Raw genomic sequence first — 24,534 nt, forward strand, 5'->3', positions numbered from 1 at the left:
AGGATGGCCAAAAAGATCATCAAAGACATCAACCACACTAGCCATGGCCTGTTCACCCCCCTTATCATCAAGTAGGTGAGGTCAGTACAGGTGCATCAAAGCTGGGACCGGGAGACTGAAAAACAGCTTCCATCTCAAGGCCATTAGACTGTTAAATAGCCATCACTAGCCGGCTACCACCTGGCCACTCAACCCTGTACCTTATAGGCTGCTGCCCTATGTACAAAGACATGGAATCACTGGTCACTTTTATAATGTTAACATACTGTTCTACTCATTTCATCTGTATATACTGTATTCCAGTCAATGCCACTCCGACATTGCTCATCCTAATATTTATATATCTCTTAATTCCATTTTTTTGTACTTTTAGATTGTGTGTATTGTTCAATACTACTGCTCTGTTGGAGCAGTAGTATTGAATTGAGAATAGTCTGATGGGTGATAATATGATCACTTGATGAGAGAACAGTGTGTGCAGGCTGAGGCAAGGAATAGAGCGCAAGCTTTTTTTGCGACATCATCAATAGACTATAGTCGCATCATGCAGCCAATATACAGTATGGTTTTGATTTGTAAGACATTCTGAGGTTTGTATCATTAACAAATAAAGTTGCCAAATAACTATTACTAGCATAGCCTATAGGACTGGTTTCAAATGAAACTTTTACGCTCAACTTTGCCTTCATATGTGCACTCGCTCTGGAATGGGAAAAATATTATTTATATTTTATTCAGCTGAATTCAATGATATTCTTCTTACTATAAAAGAATATAAATAATTACACTTGTCTGTTCATGAACAAGACTACAGCCTATGGCATGCCACATAGCCAGACAACATACAGTAATAGGCCTACTCATATTCTGTTCATCTGAAATACATTTTCTTCATATCATGTTTCTTTAGACCTAATGCAAGACAATAGCCGGCTGACAAAATTGAATGAGCGCCAGAGCCCTAAACAGGGGTTGCATCCTAGGTCAGACATACAGGAATTGTTACACCCACATCAATGATCAAGGACATCAGCTGCAGCTGCAAATCTGTGCAATATCATCAGACAAAATGAGTGACAACCAAATAAAACATACTAACAGGGAATGTTCAATGACCAACAAAATACACTATACGTCATTTTAACAACCAACACTTTATCTCATATCATACAAAGAGCGCCTATGTAAACAGTTAGTGGGTTTAGACTTTCATCTTACCAGGAGCGCAACTACATTCTGAAATTGCATTTTTGTCCCTCCCAGTTTTATCATTGGAATGTGTGCCAAAATATGGACTTGGTCTTTTACCAAATAGGGCTATCTTCTGTATACCACCCCTACCTTGTCACGACACAACTGATTGGCTCAAACGTATTAAAAAGGAAAGAAATTCCGCAAATTAACTTTGAACAAGGTGCACCTGTTAATTGAAATGCATTCCAGGTGACTACCTCATGAAGCTGGTTGAGAGAATAACAAGAGTGTGCAAAGCTGTCATCAAAGCAAAGGGTGGCTACTTTGAAGAATCTCAAATATAAAATATATTTTGATTCCATATGTGTTATTTCATAGTTTTGATGTTTTCACTATTATTCTACAATGTAGAAAATAGTAAAAATGAAGAAAAACCCTGGAATGAGTAGGTGTCTAAACTTTTGACTGGTACTGTATATATAAAGTCATTGTGCCCCCCCCACTTCTAAAACCAGTTAGATGCTCCAGCATCTTACTCCAAAACAAAAGATGATTGAATAGTTAAATGAAGTGTCTAATACAAATAATAAGCAGTATGTCAGAGCTGGGCTGGAACAGAAACCTGCACACCCATTAGCTAGATCTCTAGGAGCAAGGTTCGCCAATCATGTTCTAGTTCTATCCATTGTTACTTAACATAATTTTTGTAGTCCTACAACCAAGTCTAACAGTAAACCAGTAGCATATACAGTGCCTTCGGAAAGTATTCAGACCCCTTAACTTTTTCCACGTTACGTTACAGCCATATTCTAAAACTGATTAAATTGTTTTTCCCCACTCAACAATCTACACAGAATTCACCATCATTTTTACTAATTAAAAAAAATATCACATTTACATAAGTATTCAGACCCTTTACTCAGTACATTTTTGAAGCACTTTTGGGAGCGATTACAGCATCGATACTTCTTGGGTATGACACTCCAAGCTTGGCACACCTGTATTTGGGGGGTTTCTCCCATTCTTCTCTGCAGATCCTCTCAAGCTTTGCCAGGTTGGATTGGGAACATTGCTGCATAGCAATGTTCAGGTCTCTCTTAAGTCCAAGCTCTGGCTGGGCCACTCAGAGGACATTCAGAGACTTGTCCCAAAGCCCCTCCTGCTTTGTCTTGGCGGTGTTCTTAGGGTTGTTGTCCTGTTGGAAGGTGAACCTTCACCTCAGTCTGAGGTCCTGAGCACTCTAGAGCAAGTTATCAAGGATCTCTCTGTACTTTGCTCCATTCATCTTTTCCTCAATACTGATTAGTCTCCCAGGCCCTGCCGCTGAAAAACATCCCAACAGCATGATGCTGCCACCCCCATGCCTCACAGTGGGGATGGTGTCAGTTTTCCTCTGGAAGTGAGGCTTGCTATTCAGGCTAAAGAGTTTAATCTTGCTTTCATCAGAGCAGAGAATCTTGTTTCTCATGGTTTGAGAGTCTTTAGGTGCCTTTTGGTAAACTCCAAGTAGGCTGTCATGTGCCTTTTACTGAGTGGCGGCTTCCGTCTGACCACTCTACCATAAAGGTCTGATTGGTGGAGTGCTGCAGAGGAACTCTAGAGCTCTGTGTTCTTTGGGACCTTCAATGCTGCAGACATGTTTTTGTACCCTTCCCCAGATGTGTGCCTCAACACAATCCTGTCTTGGAGCTCTACGGACAATTCCTTTGTCCTCATGGCTTGGTTTTTGCTCTGACATGCACTATCAACCTTATATAGACTGGTGTGTGCCTTTCCAAATCATGTCCAATCAATTGAATTTACCACAGGTGGACTCCAATCAAGCTGTAGAAACATCAAGGATGATCAATGGAAACAGGATGCACCTGAGCTCAATTTCGATTCTCTTAGCAAAGGTTCTGAATACTTACGTAAATAAGGTATTTCTGTTTTTAATTTTTAATAAAATGTCAAACATTTCAAAAATCCTGTTTTTGCTTTGTCATTATGGGGTATTGTGTGTAGATTGCTGAGGATTTAAAAAAAATCAATTTTAGAATAAGGCTGTAATGTAAATACATGTGGAAAAAGGGGTCTGAATACTTTCCGAAGGCACTGTATAACCCATTGGCCATATACCCTTCATAACCCATTGGCCATATACTCTTCAGTATCTCCAGGACTTGGGACTTTTTTTGGGACCTTCATCCACAAACAGGGTTTAGCAGCTTTCAGGGTTTAGCATGTCTCTGTATCTGAGATTAGGAAAGATAGAAATTATACCAGAACTTGCTTCATTATTATCAAGTGATATAACATTTGATATTTCATGTAATTGAGTTTTTGTATTTTAATAGTTCTCTCTTTGGGACTGGAAGTCTGTACATTAGCTCGTTAGATGAGCTACTAGCTAGATGGTTAACTTGTTGTTTTTAGCAGATCAAGCTAACGTTTGTCATAAAAAAACGAATATTGGATGGCTGTCTATCTTGTTAATATGTAGCTAGAATAGATGGTTAACTTGATAAACAACTTACCCATGTGCACACATCATCCTGGCGCTGCCACCTCCTGCTGCTGCTAATGTTACTATACATGCAGGCAACGTAGCCCGCTGCGATGCTTCTTTGGGAAATCTAGCTAAAAACTTTCTCAGGACTTAAGGACCATCCCACCCGCGAATACTATGGTTAAAAATGAAAATTTTAACCTTGAGAAAACAAGTAGACTATGTTAGCTTAGCTAGCAGCTGTTAACAATCGCAACCGGAAATTCTTTGGGATTCCAGGGTTCACTTCCGCTCCACCTAAAAAAGTTGTTAAAAAGGTCTTTATACTATACTTTAAGATTCAAATCATTGGAGATGGGCAAGGACAGATAGATTAGCATGGTGGTGGTCCCAAATTAGGACTGTAGCACTGACAGTCAGGGCGATGGCTTCTTGGTATGAGCCTTTCTCACAGTAATAGACAACAAAGTGAGCAAAAAAGGGCCATCTCTAAAACGCTAATGGGTGGTGCAGTCCAAAGAATTATGGTCCCGCTGGCTATATTTCATTGTTAAATATTAATTATGAACACCTGCTATTTAGGCTAATTTCAGAGTGAAAAAATCTGCACAGTAAAAGGTCAACCCTTTTGGAAACTGGGAGTATTTACTTTGGGCCCAACCCGGAGGATGAACTGGCATAATCGCAGGAACAGACTGTGTTGCCTGCTTCCAGATTCCACAGTTTCGGTGGTAGGAGAGGCGCCGTGGCCAGCATTGCCTGGAAGTGAGGCACATGATGTAGTGACAACGTTGGCTGAACGGTTGTCATCTCTGACCACCAGCTGCACAGCACACCTTCTTATCTTTCCCCTAAAGAGGCCTTTAAAGGGAGGGCCTGCCCATCCATTGGTAAGGTTTGATATTGATTTCCTCACTGCAAAGTCTTGGGGAGTAGGGAGTGTGCAGCAGCTGATTGATGTGGAAAGAGTCAAAGGAAAGGAGGATGCTAGGAAGCATGGAGACTAAAGATGAAAAAAACACTGGCCCTAAAAGAGATCCACACCTCAAAGAAACACTCAATCACTGGGAAGGTTGTAACTTTTTTTCTCTTCACACAATCAGTGTTCAGCGACCAGAAAGCAGATAATATACTGAACAAAAATATAAACGCAAGAAGTAGTGTTGGTCCCATGTTTCATAGGCTGAAATAAAAAATAAAAAAAAATCACAGAAATGTTGCAGAGCACAAATTTGTTAACATCCCTGTTAGTGAGCATTTCTCCTTTGCCAAGACAATCCAACCACCTGACAGGTGTGGCATATCAAGAAGCTGATTCAATAGCGTGATCAATAGTGACCAAAGGCCACTCTAAAATGTACAGTTTTGTCACACAACACAATGCCACAGATGTCTCAAGTTTTGAAGGAGGGTGCAATTGGCATGCTGGCTGTAGGAATGTCCACCAGAACATTTGCCAGAGGATTTAATGTTCATTTCTCAAATATAAGACATGCTCTTGGGGACCTTCAATGCTGCAGAAATGCTTTGGTAGCCTTCCCCAGATCTGTGCCTCGACACAATCCTGTCTTGGAGCTCCACGGACAATTCCTTCGACCTCATCACACACATGTTTTTAGAAATCTTTGCAAATGTATTGAAAATGAAACATACATATCAAATGTACATAAGTTTCACACCCCTAAGTCAATACATGTTAGAATCATCTTTGGCATTGATTACAGCTGTAAGTCTTTCTGGGTCAAATGGGTCTTGCCATATATTTTCAAGCAGATTCAAGTCAAAACTGTAACTCGGTCACTCAGGAACAATCACTGTCTTCTTGGTAAGCAACTACAGTGTAGATTTGGCCTTGTGTTTTAGGTATTACAACTTTGGAAGTATGCTTGGGGTCAGTGTCCATTTGGAAGACCCATTCGTGACCAAGCTTTAACTTCCTGACTGATGTCTTGAGATGTTGCTTCAATATATCCACATCACTTTCCTCCCTCATGATGCCATCTATTTTGTGAAGTGCTCCAGTCCCTCCTGCAGCAAAGCAACCCCACAACATGAAATCTAAACTGTATAGAAATGATAATGGCACTACATTCACACAGTTTCTTGACAGTGTTCAGCACATTAATAATCACTGAAATGAAAACTAGACTATCATGGAGCATCAAAAATTCCCTCAAAGTATGGATAGAGGACAATTTTGGGCTAATTTTCACACAGAGGAAATATATAAAATGTTCAATGTGGCTCTCCGGACCACATTGAAGACCGAATGTGCCCCCCGGGGCAAAATGAGTTTGGCACCCTTGCCTTTGAGCTTTGAGTAGGCCTATGCTTAATGAGGAGATTCTCACCAGCAAATACAAAATAACGATTGTCTGCTTGTCAGGATTGTGATTGGGAGCATTCACTTACGTAATCCCAAAGCATTCGCTAGTTGTTGCTAGCGTAATCGTCTCCTCCATTATCTACCCCAATTCCACACTCCATCCCTCTGACTCACTCTCTCCCTGTCAGGCTCTCTCTCTGCAGTTCTAATGGAGTATAAATTCTTAATTGGACCTGAAAAGGTGACGGATACAGCATATGACTGACAATTCAAAGGGAATCTGCTACAGACGGGAGACGGTGCCAAGCGTACGCCGCAAAATTAATAATAAGGGGTTTATCCGACAACGAAGTAGAGCCTGTCACTGAAAAAGGCAGGCAAAGATTTGATACAGCCTATTGGCATGAATAACTACTTAATACAAACCAAAAATGATTAATCATGCCCAAACCAGGCATTTAAACAAAATAACTGGTTTTCAGAATAGTAGGCCTATCCTGTACTGTGTATCAAAAGAAAACTCAGAACGTGTTTCTGATGTATTCAAAATATCAAAAACCCACATAAGCCATAGGTGTCAGTTTACCCCTCTCTGCATTACTAACTTACTGTAGACAGATTTTTTCATTGATTGACATTTTTTGACATTAACAACTATTGGAGCCCACGACCCCAAAAAATAAAGGATTCCAGTCTGTTACAGAAGCACACTGCGCCTCAGTTTTTACAATCAACAACATTTTAAGATGACCAGCCCTTGAAATACCTGTTTTATGGACCAATGAATAGTTTATATCCCATAATAGAGCTTTGTACTGACACATTTATGAGGTCGCTCAAAGAAGAAAAGAGAGGAAAAGTCGATAGACGGCTCCAAATGGATAAGCCTCCAAACTGGTCAACATGGGAAACGAGGCAGAACCACTTCGGCCCTTATCTAACAAACACCTTACCACCACACATATAATCTGATATGAAATCATAACAATCCCTTAAATAACATGAATGTACCTGGGTCTTGGATGCCAGGCAATACGCTACCTGAAAAGCAGGCATTTTCTGCTGCTAAAGGGCTTAGGCTTACGGTCTTTGAGGCAGGTGAATTGCACAGCTGAGGCAGTAATATTTGTTGTTCTAAAATTGTTATTTTCTTTAATTTGACTTAGAATGACTGATATGGGTCTCAGCGTGTACCCGGCTACCAATCCCATTCCTCAGCCTCCTGAATTCATTTCTCCCAGCCCCTTCTGGCTCATTACCATGTTAGCAGCTACCAGCACATGCACTTATTAAATGCTTATTAGCTGAAGTAATCCTTTAAAAAAAAAAAAGCTCTTTCATGTCGTGCTTGGCTTCAAAGTGTGGTAATGAAAAGTGGATCTCCAAGGTTGGCTCGGGATGTTTACCTTTTAAAGAACCCTTATCCCCTTGGTTCTGCTATAGTTAGAAGCCCTATCAATTGTTGTCACAGCCCGGAACTCCAGGGAGCCCTTGGCGCGGTGAAGGAAAAAGGGTTTGCTATTCAATTTAGTGTAGTCAGGGAGCACAGGATTTATTTTTCTAGGTCAGTTAAGTGCCACATGACTTTTTTTTAGGACACATGGGAAAACATGAACAACGTGAACAGCATCAGGCACCTGTCTTAAGAGATGAAAAAGAAGAATTTCCTCATAGCAACCAAACTTACTATTGAACTATGTGTTCCTTTTTCTGGGGAAAGTGCTCATATCTGTCAACATCTCAGATTGGGGTTTCAGGCTAGGTGTTGTGTGAGAGGGAGACGTTTGGTTCCGTCAGCATAATAGTCTAGTGCTTGACATACTGTATGCAAACAGACTACAATGATTGAAACAGAGTGATGCAAGCATAGAATAATATACGTCAAGACCCACACACACAAAATCAGACAAAGTGGGCTATAGCTGTCTGTTTTGTTGAGAGGCAGCGATGAGCAAGACAAATGTGTTTTCAGGCTCTGATGGACTTGTCAGCCACAGAGAAGAAGAAATAATCCCCTTCATTTAATTCATTCCCCTTGCCGCCGTCTTCCCTTATATCATTAGTGACAGGCAGGAGGAAATTCAAGTGTTTACCCATCGGGTAGCCATTTTCAGAGCTACACGACGCGCTATTAAGGCTGCCGTTGTCATTAATAACAACAGAGAGAGACTGGCCTCCATTTGACTGTTTGAGCTTGGCCTCAAAGTGAGATAGTAGAGCTTTACAGGAACTATCGCCGTCCTAGTGCTGGGGAAGGATGAAAGAGCTTTGTCATCTAACTAGTTACTTCACACTGTCCTGTGGTTGTATGGAGGTCCCCACAACATCCTGCCTGCATAAATGATACATTTTGTCTCACACAACTGATGCACGCTTTAGCTGGGATATTTGGAATTAGTTGAAAAAAGATCATATGACTTATTTCTATTTAGTCATTCAAACAGTTCCTTACAATACTGGAATAGTAGATTTCTAACAGTGAGAGAGGAAAAGCACAGGTGAGAACAGAGAAATGGGCAGTAGTCGACTAAAGAGCTGCAAGCAAGTTTGGATACAACAGGAGGTTGGTGGCACCTTAATTGGGGAGAACTGGCTCGTGGTAATGACTGGAGGGGTATCAGTGGAATGGTATCAAATACATCAAACACGGTTTCCAGGTGTTTGATGCCATTCCATCTACTCCCTTCTGGACATTATTATGAGCCGCCACTGTTGGATACTGACCTGCACTGAGATGGTCTTTGACTGTGAGGAAACAAAGGACGATAAAACAAACGCTGGAAGCAGGATGGTGAATATAGAAAAATGCACTCAAAGCGAAATGCTAAAACCTGTGTGCTTTGATTGCCTATGTGCAGCTGTACTTTGTACTCCAGGTGAGCAGAGAAGGAGCAGAGAAGGAGTATTTTTGGGCTAATAGGTTGCCTAAGGCCAAACTGTTACTGTGCCCATCTTTCCATGGCTCCACACTGCAATCCCAGGCAATCTGCAGTCTGAGCACCTGCGGTACAGATGTACAGTAATATCTTAATTTGAGCTAGTTTGCTACAGCAGGAAAATAATCTTGCACAAACAGGAAATATAAATGATGTGGATTAGAATGAATTGACGTTGTTGATACATTTTTCATAATGGAAAATCAAGTCTGAAATTTCAAAGTGGAAGTTAAAAACTTCAGAAGCATTTATAAACCCCCAAATACACCACGAGTTTTAAATGTCCTGCATTGCAGGAAAGTTCTCCTGCAAACAGGGTAATCAAATTAAGATCCTACATCTATCTGTATGAGACAAGCCTTCATAATCAACCAGTGGAAGCCTTTCCAGTCAGTCTCTATAAGCAGGATCATTTCCTTTTAGCATGTATCAGAGACTGCATCTGAAATGGGTCACATTAACCTATATAGTGCACTAGTTTTGATCAAAAATAGTCTACTCAAAAGTAGTGCTCTGTACAGGGAATACGGTGCCATTTTGGATGCAGCCATAACGTGCTGTTCTGCCTGACTATAGATCCGCTCACAAAGATCTGTCATCAGCGATCACCAGAGGTGGGATCAACTCACTATTATTCGAGTCACAAGCAAGTCTCAAGTAACAAGGTCTGAGTCTCGAGTCAAGTCCAAGTCATGCAATCTAAGAGCAAGTTGAGTCACAAGTTTAAAAAAAATAACTATACATGCAATGACTTGTTCAACTTAGTGTTGCGCAGTAGACCGAAACTTCTGTACTTTTTAGATACTAGAACATGAAAAACATTTCGGTATTAGAATTTTTGTTACTTTCGGTACTTCTGTCATACGTGTCTCATGTTTTCTACTGATTGAGAGAGTGTCTATCGGCGACGCAGCCGATGTCACCTTATAGCGAGAGCACACCGTGCCTGCACCATGCCTGCTCCACGCCTGCTCCACTTACTCATTGCTACAGTAGCTCTAGCCTGTCCTGAGGAATTACTGCACTCACTGGGAGTCTGGGCTGCATCATATTAACTCCCCACTCATGCAGCACAGAACACACTTGAATAATGCAACGCAGCATGCAGAAACAAAACATTGTCCATTACAGGCTATAACACTTTACAATGCAAGATTGAATGTATTGGTAGCTTGCTTCCATCTTTGTAGGCTAACTTTCCTTGCTAGCTAACAGCTGATGATTACATCAATTCACTACACTAGTACTTTGTTTGTTATAATATGCAAACCATAACGCAAAATATGCTGATTTCAAAGCTGACTGACACCAAAAACCATAGCTACAGTCATTGCCACAAACGTTACTCCTTCACTTTGTCTCCCTGACCTCACGTCTCTCACCTGTTACATTAGTTGATGTACCTCCAGTCTCTCTCACTGTGTGTGAATGATGTCATTAGGTATTTTATAAAAGAAGAGATTCCTTCTATGCAAATGTTGTTGATCAATACAATAAAACAAGTCCCAAACGGAAGGTAAACAGATTGTTTTTCCATCTGTAGCCCCTGACATCAGCCAAAACAAGCTTAATAACGCAATGCATGCACACACTCCTATTGAATATGCATTGACCTGTATTGTGGATAGGCCTAGGCTACATCTTGATTTACCCAGTTTATCATCAGAGATGTACCATTAAAATACATGATTACCATTGTGTTGTGTGTAGTTAGATTGTTTTTACCAAAGTCAAATGTATTTTATGATTGTATAATTTATTATTTAATGCATACATGGCAGTAACTGAAAAATGTACATTTTCTTTTATTTTTTTAAAATATAATGATATTGAACTCAAACCATCTGGCTGGATCAAGTGCCATTCTGTGACTTTAACTAATATGCCTTCTTTGTTTGCCTTGCTATCGTTTTGGTATAGTTTTGGTATGGAGTATCGTGGTGGTATCAAGTATCATGATACTAAACCTGGTATCGGTATCAAAGTAAGAATTCTGGTATCGTGACAACACTAGTTCAACTACAAATGCTACCTGACAACCCTTTTCATTATTTTGTCTCCAACACATTGTGATTATGTAATAATATATTTTAACAACAAATTCTAAATGAAAGCTTCATAAGTAAATTATACATTTCAAGCAATCTTGACATACCAAAAGACCAGTAGGCCTATGCTAGTAATTGTTGCTTGATGCCCCATTATTGGCGAGCTTGCAAAGTAAACAGTTCATATTCTTGATTACCAAACCATTTTTGGAGCTGCATATTTATTTATGGCAATCCTCTCTCCCTACAATTTGACGTTTGCACTGCACCCGATCCTATAGCTGTACAGAAAATCAGCAATCTGTTTGCTAGCTCACCCGACCTGTGTTGATTGACAGTTTGCTGGTTCAATCAGAGGGCTGAGTGCGTTTCCATAGCCAATCGATGCATGTTTTTTTTTGCATGTGCGATGCTGTGGCATCTGTCTCTGGCTGAATGTGGAGTAAACCACGGAGACTCTGTGCCACAAAATGAGTGACAAAACGTAACAAAGTCAGTCTCAAGTGAAAGTCGAGTCCCGAGTCTTGAGGCTCCAACTCCACGTCAAGTCTCAAGTTATTTTATATTATATAGGGGGAGAGGCAATTCATCCATGGCCTGTATGTGGGCTATTCCCCCTTGCCCAAGGAGGAGGATGTCAGTCTCCATCGCAACCGGGGAAAATAAACACACACACTGTGTGTGCGTGTGGAGAAGACAGCCGGAGTGGACAGGCACAAGAACCTGTATCAGCACCTGAGGTCTTTTAGAAAGCCGGTGGAGAGGTGGTCTCAGCAGGGGTCCGCAGCTCCAAACAGCTCTCCCACTGAGAGCCTCTTTTAATTTCCCGCAGGCAAGCTCCCGCTCCCAGCACCGCCCGACTCACACCCCCCCCAAATAGGAAAAGAAGGCTCCCCACGCATGCCTGGCTAACACAAATACACAAAAACGGCAGAGACATTTTTGTATTAACACAGAGGCAATGACCTATGTATGCTGCTAAACACAAACACCTCGTGAAGCACAAACACACATAGAAACAAACAGTCAGCACAGGCTCCTGTGTGACAGTCCCCTATTGGTAGGAAGACCATGCTGCTCTTTAACAGCATACATACCAAGTGCAGCTACATCACACCGCTACATATAGACATGATGGCCTCCTTAAAACTTTATCTGTAAGTCGGAGTCAGTGAGCTATATCTGTCTGTCTGTCAGTAGACATCATGATAAACCTGCAGTTGTGTTGCTATCTATCAGCTCCACCCTCCCTTTGGCACAACCATCACATACCTATACTTAGACCTTGAGCTACAAGGAAGTGTTTACAATTGAGCCTGCATTCCAAGCAATGAGAATACAGAGAATACAGCGCGCACACACACACACACACACACACACACACACACACACACACACACACACACACACACACACACACACACACACACACACACACACACACAGATATATAGATACACAGCCACACACGCTCAAAACATGGCATATGCAGAGACATGAGGTGTCAGGTGAAAGAGGATCAATGACAAATGGCTGTCAAACACAACATGTACAGGAATGATGGTTTATGGGTAAACTACTAAACAGCAAAGTTTACTACAGAGCAGACCTGGGTTCAAATACAGTCAGGTCCATAATTATTGACACCATTGATAAAGATGAGCAAAAAAATTATTTTATAAAATAAGTAATACAAATACTGAGCTATATTATATGCTAAAAAGAATTGGGAAATAATATTATTTTATACTAATACAATTGCTCAGAAAACAATATTTTGTTTAACAAGTAATAACGGATATCTAAAAAGATACGGGTCAAAATGATTGGCACCCCTGTTTTCAGAACTCTAGTACCCTCCCCTTGCGAGGAAAACGACACTAAGCCTTTTTCTCAAATGTTTTATGAGATTGGAGAACAAGTTGGAAGGGATCTTAGACCATTCCTCCATACAGAATCTTTCCAGATCCTTGATATCATTGTCTGCTCTAATGGACTGCCCTCTTCAATTCAAACCACAGGTTTTCAATGGGGTTCAAGTCCGGAGACTGATGGCCATTGCAAAATGTTGATTTTGTGGTCAATAAAGCATTTATTTTTTAAATTAGTGATTGGGAATATTGTCACAAGTGTCAGCCTCCTGGCAGTAGGCAACCAGGTTTTTGAAGGCTAGTCCAATTTACAAGACACGGTATAGAGTTTACAAGCAAGGTTACCTGAAGGCCAATTTCTTGGTCACATCTACAGTGCCTTCAGAAAGTACTCAGACCCTTTACTCAGTACTTTCTTGAAGCACCTTTGGAAGCGATTACTGCCTCGAGTCTTAGTGGGTATGATGCTAAAAGCTTGGCACACCTGTATTTGCATTCTTCTCTGCAGAACCTCTCAAGCTCTGCCAGGTTGAATGGGGAGCGTTGCTGCACAGCTATTTTCAGGTCTCTCCAGAGATGTTCGATCGGGTTCAAGTCTGGACTCTGGCTGGGACACTCAAGGACATTCAGAGACTTGTTCCGAAGCCACTCCTGCGTTGTCTTGGCTGTGTGCTTAGGTTCGACGTCCTGTTGGAAGGTGAACCTTCACCCCAGTCTGAGGTCCTGAGCGCTCCGGAGCATGTTTTCATCAAGGATCTCTCTGTACTTTGCTCCGTTCAGCTTTGCCTCGATCCTGACTAGTCTTCCAGTCTCTGAACAACATCCCCACAGCATGATGCTGCCACCACACTTCACCATAGGAATGGTGCCAGGTTTCTTCTAGACGTGACACTTGGCATTCAGGCAAAAAGAGTTCAATCTTGGTTTCATCAGTCCAGAGAATCATGTTTATCATGGTCTGAGCGTCTTTAGGTGCCTTTTGGCAAACTCCAAGTGGGCTATCATGTGGCTTTTACTGAGGAGTGGCTTCTGTCTGGTCACTCTACCATAAAGGTCTGATTGGTGGAGTGCTACAGAGATGGTTGTTCTTCTGGAAGGTTCTCCCATCTCCACAGAGGAACTCTGGAGCTCTGTCAGAGTGACCATCGGGGTCTTAGTCACCTCGCTGACCAAGACCCTTCTTCCCGGATTGCTCAGTTTCGCCAGGCTGCCAGCTCTAGGAAGAGTCTCGGTGTTTCCAAACATCTTCCATTTAAGAATGATGGAGGCCACTGTGTTCTTGGGGACCTTCAATGCTGCAGAAAGTTTTTGGTACCCTTCCCCAGATCTGTGCCTTGACACAATCCTGTCTCGAAGCTCTACGGATCATTCCTTCAACGGTGTGTGCCTTTCCAAATCATGTCCAATCAATTGAATTTACCAATAAAGTTGTAGAAACATCAAGGATGATCAATGGAAACAGGATGCACCTGTGCTCAATTTCGAGTCTCATAACAAAGGGTCTGAATACTTATGTAAAGATGGTATCACTTTTTTATTTTTAATGCATTTGAAAAAAAATACATCTAAAAACCTGTTTTTGCTTTGTCATTATGGAGTATTGTGTGTAGACTGCTAAGGATTTTTTAAGCCATTTTAGAATAAGGCTGTAACGTAACAAAATGTCAAGGGGTTTGAATACTTTCCGACGGCACTGTATGTGTTAAATGCTTGTAAAAGTGTGTGTTGTACATGCATGTGTGTGTGCCTGTGTGTCTGCACGTGCGTGAGAGAACTATCAGGGATGCCCTCCCTTTCCCTCTGGGTTTTCATGTCCAGTGAACGTCTGTGTCTCTTTCTGTAATACCTTTTTGGATACTAGTCTAAGGCCAGATGAGTCTAATGGCTCAGCCTTTAAAGCCCTGGCTGGATGCTGTGGATTTCATGCCTTACTGCAGATACTCCCTCTAACATGATAAGGGAAGTGACAGCAGCTTGAGGGAAAGAAGCAATAAGTAAAATTAACATAAATTCAGATGGTAATGTATTCTGCAGCTGGGGCTGACTTGCTGTGTAAAAGAGACACTTATTTGCCAAAGATCCGATTTTTAAAAGAGCAAAGAGGAAAGATTGCAAAAAGGTTTGCATAGACTGGAAGTATAATGAACATATATTAGTCAAGATATTCCAGAGGATTTAAAGAGTTGTGGTATTAAGTTTCAAAATGAGCACACACGCACGTGCACACACGCACGCATACAACTTCCCTATTGGCATTTCATTACACAAGATAAGCATTAAGCAAAATGACGATCTGAGCTATTTTGCCTATCTGTAATTAGATTTAAGACAGAGGGTTAAATCTACTTACATCTCAGCTGACACAAGATTAAATTTAAAGAAACAAAATGCAGCTACAGTTAAATTAATTAGCCGCTACGTTTAAGATTAATCAGAATTAAAATGTAATTACTTTAGGCCCAATTCACCAGACCTTCTCTGCTTCCTTGATGAGAATAATGAGTGTGAGGGGTAATTAGTGCCACAGAATTACCCAGAGTCATTTGAATGCCATACTTTTGCATTTGTATTGGGATATTGAATTTGAATGCATTTTTTTTACTTGTAATGCACCAATTGAATCATTGAATTTGTATTTAATGAATACTGCATTCAGTTTTAAAATTATATTTCAATTTAATCTTCACATTAAATATGTACATATTCAGTTTCAATATGGTAGATATTGCATTCATTGTCCGTGTATCAAGTTTACAAACTATAATTTCACGTTTATCAAAGTTTCAGATATTCAACTTCTCAGATGCATTCAGATTCAATATTAAAATGCATTTATTTAAATTCAGATTCAAAAGCCAGAGACAACATCCTGGTACTTTGCCAGCCAGGAAAAGTAGAGGAGAACAGATAGAATCGAAAGCTCTCTGTGGCAAACAGTATGTTCTGGCGGTTTCTGAAGCCAGTAGGCACTTTTCCATTGATCCAGGTTTGTTTGACAAAAGCAAATTGTGCCCCAAAAAATTGGGAGACGTGTAATGGAAATAGAGATATTGGAGAAATGATCTAAAGATCAACAACATTTGTATCCATTCGTCAGGGGTGCTTCTGAAATAAATGATGATTGTCTAATCATTTTGAAGGCACCTAGGACATGTGACGTTACCGTGTAACTATAAAGTTCCACTCACAATTCATTCTAAATGCCTCTGTCTTGCAAAATAAAAATTTTCCAACTATAAAATGTTTCTTTGCAGAACAAGGATTGTCCTGACTTTCAAGAATGCCTGAATTGCTTCGCCTTGCTTTTCTGGTTGGCTGGAAAGTTTCACTATCCAAGTTTCACCATGGCACGGACCGTGGAAATATGTTGGCGCATGACAATTATTACAATATGGCGAATATTAGTCAATTGTTGCATTCTATCCATCCTGGCTTTCGCGGTCTACCTGAGACATGAAACAGATAGGTGGGAGGGCAAACAGGCTAACGCCTATTTATTCATGCGCAATTTGCCTAAATGGGTAATGGAAACACTTCAACCACTATACATTTATTTGACACTAGTTAAATCATTACATCCAGCTGTTTTCATCGACACAAGAGATTTAAATGGAAACGCACCCTAGCAGGCAACTGTCACATCTATTGTTTATGCAAAACTTTGTAAATATTGACAAAAAAAGATAGATAGATAAATGGAAACAAAGCTACTGTGGCATGCTGAATACATTTTCTTCCTATGAATTTGACTCTAGCGTTTGCATCATTTTGGCTATAACCTTTTATGACCCCATTCCTGAAAGCTAAGATGCTCTGGAACATGGTTGTGCCTTCTGTTCCCCTCTATAATTATCACAGGCTACGTAGGACACGTTAGAAGGGAGTGTCACAGAAACTAATTTGGCCTCCATAAGAATATAGTTGAATAGCCCTGTCATAGACATTTTACATTTTAGTCATTTAGCAGACACTCTTATCCAGAGCGACTTATAGTAGTGAATGCATACATTTCATAAAACATTTTCTCCGTACTGGTCCCCCGTGGGAATCGAACCCACAACCCTGGCGTTGCAAACACCATGCAAACACCATGCTCTACCAACTGAGCCACACGGGACTAGCCCTTCTAAGGCTAGCCTTTCCACTCCCTATTTAATCTTGCTCTTGTGACTGACTGGGTTCGAACCAGGTCTCCTGCACGTCACAAGATTGTGTTAGCCCACTCAGCTTATGCCTGTGGCGAAGAGTTCAGGAAGTTTATGTAAAGGACGACACTTTGTTCCCTCAGGGAAACAGAAGGCATGTCCATGTTTCAGATCCTCTTAGCTTTCAGGAATGGGGTCATAATAGTTTATAGCCGAAACGGTTCAAATGCTAGAGCCAAATTCAACAGAAGAAAATAAATTCAACATGCCACACTTGTTTCAGAAACTGCCAGAAGCTACTGTTTACCACAGAGAGCGTTTGATTTTATCTGTCCACCTTTCCTGGCTGGCAAAGTACTAGGATGGTGCCTCTGGTTTTGAATCTGAATTTAGAGAACTGCATTTAAAAACTGAATCTGAATGCATCTGAGAAGTTGAGTATATGAAACTTTGATAAACTTGAAATGATAGTTTGTCAACTTGATACACAGACAATTATGACCCCATCTACCATATTGAAACTGAATATATAAATATTTAACTTGATTTGAATATTCAATTACATTGAAATAGAATTTTAAAACTGAATGCAATATTCATTCAATTCAGTTTCAAATCATAAAATACAAGTTCAATTCATGAATAAAATTATTACATTTGTGCATTACAAATGAAAAAAAGATTCAATATCCTAATACAAATTCAAAATAATGGAATTCAAATACAATTTCTGTTGGCACTGAAAGCGCATACGCACACACATTCGCACACACAGAGCACATAGAGAGCAGTGGGAGTCAGAGCGCCGGCTACATTACCTTTCCGAAGCTTCCCTTCCCAATGGCCCGGAGAATCTGGAAGTGGTCAAAGGTTACTGGGAAAACAAAGAAAACAAATCTGTCAGTGACACAGATCGGACAGGCAAACAGATGGTGATAAGTTGCTTTGTTGGCGTCATACAGTAGTAGCATCAAACATTTTGACAGCAGTTTAAGGAAATACTTGGGTCAGCGGTACAGTAACAGGGAAAAGGCTATTACAGGTTATTACTACAGAAACATCTACAGACAATAAGCTCCATTTCTATAGACTATGAGATCCTAAAAGGCTCAAGCCAGTGTGCTATTATACAGTAGATCATAATCCATTACTGTGAAATAATGAGCTTTTTGTAACACTGGTAATTTACAATGTGAATGTGGATCATTTGCAAAGCTCACAAGCGATTAGAGGGTATCATCTCTAATGCAGATCAACAGTAATAAAACGATCATGCCGCTGCGTCATTGACGATTGAAAAGAAACAGTGTAGCTGAAAACCACTAATTTGCAATTAGTGTATCTGATTGGAATGTCATGAGCAGCAGGTTAGCGGTTTTCAGCATGAATCGTATTCTGGAAGCAGCTATGCAGAGTGGTCACTATCTAGCACACCCACAAAGTAATCAAATCTGAATTTAAACCTAACCCCAATGCCTAAACTTAACCTTAAATTAAGACCAAAAACCAAATTTTAGTTTTCATGAATCTTTTCAATATTGCCCATTTTTAATTTGCAGCTGGCCTCTCTAAGGGAAAATCTCTCAGTTCTGCCTCCAGGATAAGACTCTTGACATTAATAGTCAACCTGCATGTCATGATGGGTAAGGACCATGGGGGGCAGGAGAAGGGAGCCTCTGCTGCCCTGTCGGAGTGCGTGTCGTGTGGGTGTCATGAGGGCTTCCGCTGGCCTCACCCTGTGGCGTGTGTGTGTGTGTGCGCCAGGCTGGAGCTTCCCTGGGCAGACGGCTTCTTATTAACTTACTCCACGCTTTGCCATCCACCAGACCAGACCTTGGCACACAGGCCGTGACTGAGAGGGCACTGCAGAGGCGCCACACAAAAGGCATCAGGCCTGGTTTGCATGTTTTGCTCTGGAAGACGAGCTAATCCTCCCTGGATTCTTCCGGTTCAACATTTTGTACATAGCTAATCTTTAAATATGGCAGAGCTTTGATGGAACCACAGCAGATGAACGGGGGAACAGTGGAGAAGACGGGGGAAACACTGACTGTACTTGTAATGGAACTAGATGATTTAAATGGATAGGTGCACAGAAAACATCAGATAGGACCAAATCCATGTTGTTGTTATACAGGAGTCAACCTACATTGCAGCATTTTTGCAGCATAAACATCTTTCTATCTCGGGTCAAATAATGTTGCAGAATAGTTTGGGGCTCTGTGAAGTGGGTTCGGGAGCAATATTTGTGTAAACAAATACGCAACATAAACAGGAAACCCTATGACAGATTTGATTCAATCCAGTTTCCAGTCTCAGATAGCCTACAGGGAAAAACATTCTATCCACACCAGTGAGTTGGATTTCTATAGCAGAACATTCTCTAGGCTACAATAAGTCTCTGTGTGTATTGAGATTGCCTGTCATACACTGAGTCTGACAAAATGCTGTGTATGATGGAGGTCCAAAAGGGGAAAATATACAGCATGTTGCATTATGCCACCTCAACCTTTCCAGCCATCTCATCAATCTGGATCTTCCTTAGAAAGAGTGAATCATTGTAAAATGGAAAATATACAAAACTGCCCTTGCCTCTGCCTAACAATCAGCCCGTAGTAGCCCTGTGAATCAGGCCATTCTTTTGAATTAGTGTCAAGTAGAAAAGGCCTTGGGCCTCATTTATAAACGTTGCGTACTTTCAAAATATACCCTAAAAACATGCGTGCACCAGTTCACGCAAAAGTTGGCATTTAGAAACTCAACTTGACGTGAGAATGTACTTAGCTTCCCGTAAACCTTAGGCCATGCGTATGCAGTTTGTAGTAGTTGAAGACTTACATTGCAAGCAGGAAAGTAACTAACGCTTTTTCTGCAAATGGGGGATATAATGACACCCTTATGAAAAAAAAGAAACAGGTAAATATACTGAACAAAAATAAAACGCAATATGCAACAATTTAAGTTTTTACTGAGTTACAGTTTATATGAAGAAGTCAGTTAATTGAAATACATTAATAAGGCCCTAATCTATGAATTTCACATACCCCGGCCAAACCCTCCCCTAACCCAGACGACGCTGGGCCAATTGTGCGCCGTCCTATGGACTCCCGATCACGGCCGGTTGTGATACAGCCCAGGATCGAACCAGGGTCTGTAGTGAGGCCTCTAGCACTGAGATGCATCACAATGGGTCTCAGGATCTCGTCACGGTATTTCTGTGCATTCAAATTGCCATCGATAAAATGCAATTGTGTTCGTAGCTTATTAGTGAGAAGAGTGAATTTTTTTCCTTCTCCATCTTTGCATTCTTAATAGGCATAGCAAATGTAACTATTTATGCCAAAAACAAGTCTTGGGTTACCAAGTTATTGAAGGGCTTATTGTGTAAAAAGAATACTGCTTTCTATGAGGGCAATGTCACTGCTAAAATGGAATTTGGAATCAGGTGAGATCAGAAATCAAGGAGGCCAAACTGAAATATAACGAGAATATTGAGGGTGAACTCAGTAGCAACAATCTTAGGGCTGCCTGGAATGGAATGAGAACTATGGTTGGGTTACAAGACAAGGGAAACAAGATGATACAGGTTGATGGTTTTAACAAAGGACTGGCTGATGAGCTAAATGGTTTTTAATTGCAGATTTGACAATCAGAACTTTAGTGGAGAAATTACTGAGATGCGTAGGAGGACAATTGCTACTCCCAAGACGGAATTTAGCATCCAGTGTCGCCAGCCTATTCAGACAGACCAAAGTTAAAAAAGCCCAGGACCAGACACCATTAGTGGACAAGTACAGAACAACTCAGTGGCATTTTTTCATCACGTTTTCATGCTGTCACTCGAGCTGCAGAAGGTGCCTAAACTCTGAAAGCATGTTACTGTTGTTCTTGTGCCAAAATGCAAATCCCCCAAGGTGGAAAATTACTTTAGGCCAGTGGCACTGACATCCTTGGTGATGAAATCATTTAAGAAGCTAATCAAGACGGATGTACTGTGTCAGATTGAGAATTCCCTGGACCCCCTGCAGTTTGCTTACAGGGCCAAGCGGGGGGTGGAGGACACCACTCTAACCCTACTCAACTTCCTCTACAAGCACCAGGAAGGCCCAAAAACCCATGCGAGACTTCTGTTCATCGACTTATCGTCGGCCTTCAATACTATTCCAGCCTCACATGCTAGCAGAGAAGCTCCTCTCCCACTTCAAGCTGGACGTGAGCATTGTGGGCTGGATAGTGGACTTCCTTACCGGTCCCAACAAGTGCGAGTAAATGGCGTCATGTCAAAGCAGCCCTGCTCCTCCACCGGATCCCCACGAGGTTGTATGCTCTCTCTACTCCTGTACATACTATACACCAATGACTGTCGCAGCAAATATAAAAACAGGCACATCATCAAGTTTGCTGATGACTCTGTCATCGTCAGTCTACTACAGGATGGAGAGTCTGAGCATGGGCCTGTGGTAGATGACTTTGTGTCATGGTGTGAGAACTGCTTCCTCCAACAATGTCTCCAAAACTAAAGATATGGCCATTGACTTTAGAAGGCAGCCACTGAACCCCCACACCCACTGTGGTTGTGGGAAATGACTGGTCAGTACTTACAAATACATGGGAAAAGTGCTGGACAACAAGCTGACGTTTGAGGAGAACACAGATGCCATCTGTAAAAATGGACAACAGCAGCAAAAAAAAAATTGTTGAAAGATGAACACTGTTTTACAGGAGTTATATTGAATCCCTATTGATGTTCGATGGTGGCCTGGTCTGGCAATCTTAATGTTTGCAACAAAAATAGGTTGGACAGGGTGGTCAGCAAGGTCATCGGCGTGCAACAGGCACAGGTCTTAGTGACATTCAGAAAACAAGTTGTGAGGGGAGCTAACAGTATCCTAGACTGTCCTGACCACCCCCTCTTTGACGATTTTGTGCTTCTCCCCTCTGGGAAGTTTAAAACGACAAACCTAACTCAACAGCAACAGATACAAGACCTCTTTTATCCCACAGGCCATAAACTTTCTGAAGCTGCACATGAAAAAATATTTATTGCTGCACTTTTGCACAATTACTCCTTTTTACTCCTTTTAACTGTTTTTAATGTTGTTGTTTTTTAATAGTTGTACTTTACTTGGCTCATCTCTCTAGTGACTCCTTGTGGCGGACCGGACGCCTGCAGGCTGACTCGATTGTCAGTTGAACAACGTTTCCTCCAACACATTGGTGCAGCTGGCTTCCGGGTTAAGCGAGCGGGTGTTAAGACGCGCAGCTTGGCGAGTCATGTTTCAGAGGACGCATGACTCGACGTTCGCCTGTCCCGTGAAATACATTCATGATATTGAATGATAAAGACGAAATTACCAATGTAACAATGGACTAACCGGTGCCCCCGCACATTGACTCGGCACCGTTACCCCCTGTATATAGCCTCACTATTGTTATTTTCAGGCAGAGTTTTAATGCTCGTTCACACCTGCAGTTTCAGGATGGGTCTGATACTATAACTGGAAACATGCTTATGTATGGCGTGCACAAGTTTATAAAACTCAATAAGTATGTACATGTGCCATCTTTTTAGAAATGACGCAAGCAGATATTTTGGATGAAATGTACGCAACGGTTATTTTTTATTTAACTTTATTTATCCAGATTAGTCTCATTGAGAAAACATCTATTTTTCAAGAGAGACCTGGTCCAACCAAGACAGCAGCAGGGGAAAACAATGTTTGAGACAAATATCAGACATACTGTAACTGTCACGTCTAATCTCGCTCCGCTGCTTTACTAACCACTGGTCCTGGCAACCCATCATTATGCACACCTGGCAACCATCATTACGCAAACCTGCGCCCCATCATGAGGCACACACCTGGACTTCATCACTCCCTGAAGCAACCGGGGACGCCTCGGCCGAAGCAACCGGGGACGCCTCACCAGGCTCCCCTCGGCCGGCTCTCCAGGCTCCCCTCGGCTCAGCCGGCTCACTTTGGCTCTGCGCCTCAGTAGAGGCGACCGGCCCACTCCTGGTCCTCGGGACCGTCCCTCTGGTCGGCATCATCCGGTGGCTGGAGCCGCGCGTCAGGGAGGAAGTACCGTCATGTTTACTCCCTATACGGCGCGCGACGCCGCCAGTTGTCTTATTATTACGCACACCTGCCACCATCGTTACGTGAGATTCACCTGGACTCCATCACCTTCCGGATTACCTCCCCTATATCTGTCACTTTGGTTCTTTCCCCAGGCATTATTGATTCTGTTCCTGTGTTTTATGTCTGTATGCTGCTCGTTTTTCTTGTTTTGTTCCATGTTAGTTTATTTATTAAATTATTCCCTCCCTGTACTAGCTTCCCGATTATTAGCGTACGGGTTAAAGTTCCTATTAAACGCAACGACTGCACCTGCTTCCTGACTCCCTGCATCTCTGTTACAGTAACAACTTACAGACATAGACACACCATAAAAAAATACATACATTTCAATTACAGAAACACACAAGTGTAATATGATAGATAAAAATCTATGTACCACCACATCATGACCTAATGACAATCACATTCCTCAATACCAGCTTGGAGTTTCAAGCTGGTCTGGAGAGAATTCCAAGACCACCGAGCTGAGTTACTAAAACACTTTTTGCCATGATCCATTCAGATTTTAGGAACCATTAAAAGTAAGTAGAAGTGAAACAGTAACTGGTATTTATTTTCTGACCTTAAAGAAGAACATGGTTTTCCCAAAATGACCTTAAAGATCATAGTATACCAATGTTTAAGTCAACAAAGACCAGCCAACAGCACTATAGAGATCACAGTGGTGTGTCAGATGCTTTTGGTTGGTAATAAACATAAGAGCTACATGATACATGGACTCAAGTGCCTTCAGGGTAGTGCTTGAGGTCTGCATATAAATTCCATCACCGTAGTCCAAGACAGACAGGAATGTACACCGTACCAGCCCTTTTCTGACCGCCAAAGAAAAACAAGCCTTATGCCGGTAATAAAAACCTATTCTCAACTTGATCTTCTTTACCAGGTTCTCAAAATGATTAGAGAAGCTCAGCTTCTCATTCACCCAAACTCGAAGATATTTGTTAGTCTTGACTTGCTCTATTGATTTTCCTTCCAAGGTAGTAATAATATAAATGAGGTCCCTGGCCTTGTTTCATGCCGCGGGCAATTAGAAAGGACACGCTACTTCCTGGAGCCATCCATTTATTGTCAGAGGCCCTAGTCTCTCCCCATGCCTTGCTAGCTCACAGTCATGCTGAGAGCTTGATTATGGGGAAGGCAGTGCCGTGCTTTCATGTTGCAGACCTCCCGGACATGGATTAAGCCTGCTTCATAACGCAAATACTCTTTAGCTGACGGTAACTCGTGACTAACACATCTCTCCCGCTGGGATTCGGTAAGTGTAGTTCAGTCCAGTTAAACACATTTCACGTTATTTTTACCCAAAGCATGTTACTGCAGTGTGGGACACAGATCCTGCCTCGTCTGTAGTCGTTTTTTCTACTGTCAACTCTTCCTAACCTT

The 24,534-nt window shown here is 41.5% G+C and overlaps 1 protein-coding gene across 1 annotated transcript in view; it reads right to left on the reverse strand.

Moving 5' to 3' along the window:
* The window catches only part of LOC115193952 (serine/threonine-protein kinase 32C), a 150,643-nt gene that overhangs the window by 85,748 nt on the left and 40,361 nt on the right, over window positions 1-24,534 (reverse strand). Inside the window, exon 2 of the mRNA XM_029753110.1 lies at window positions 17,827-17,882. Within this exon, the coding sequence (XP_029608970.1) occupies window positions 17,827-17,882 (56 nt within the window). The remainder of the gene's footprint in view (window positions 1-17,826; window positions 17,883-24,534) is intronic.

The sequence above is a fragment of the Salmo trutta genome, chromosome 5 (genome assembly GCF_901001165.1).
Source record: "Salmo trutta chromosome 5, fSalTru1.1, whole genome shotgun sequence".
NCBI lineage: Eukaryota > Metazoa > Chordata > Actinopteri > Salmoniformes > Salmonidae > Salmo > Salmo trutta.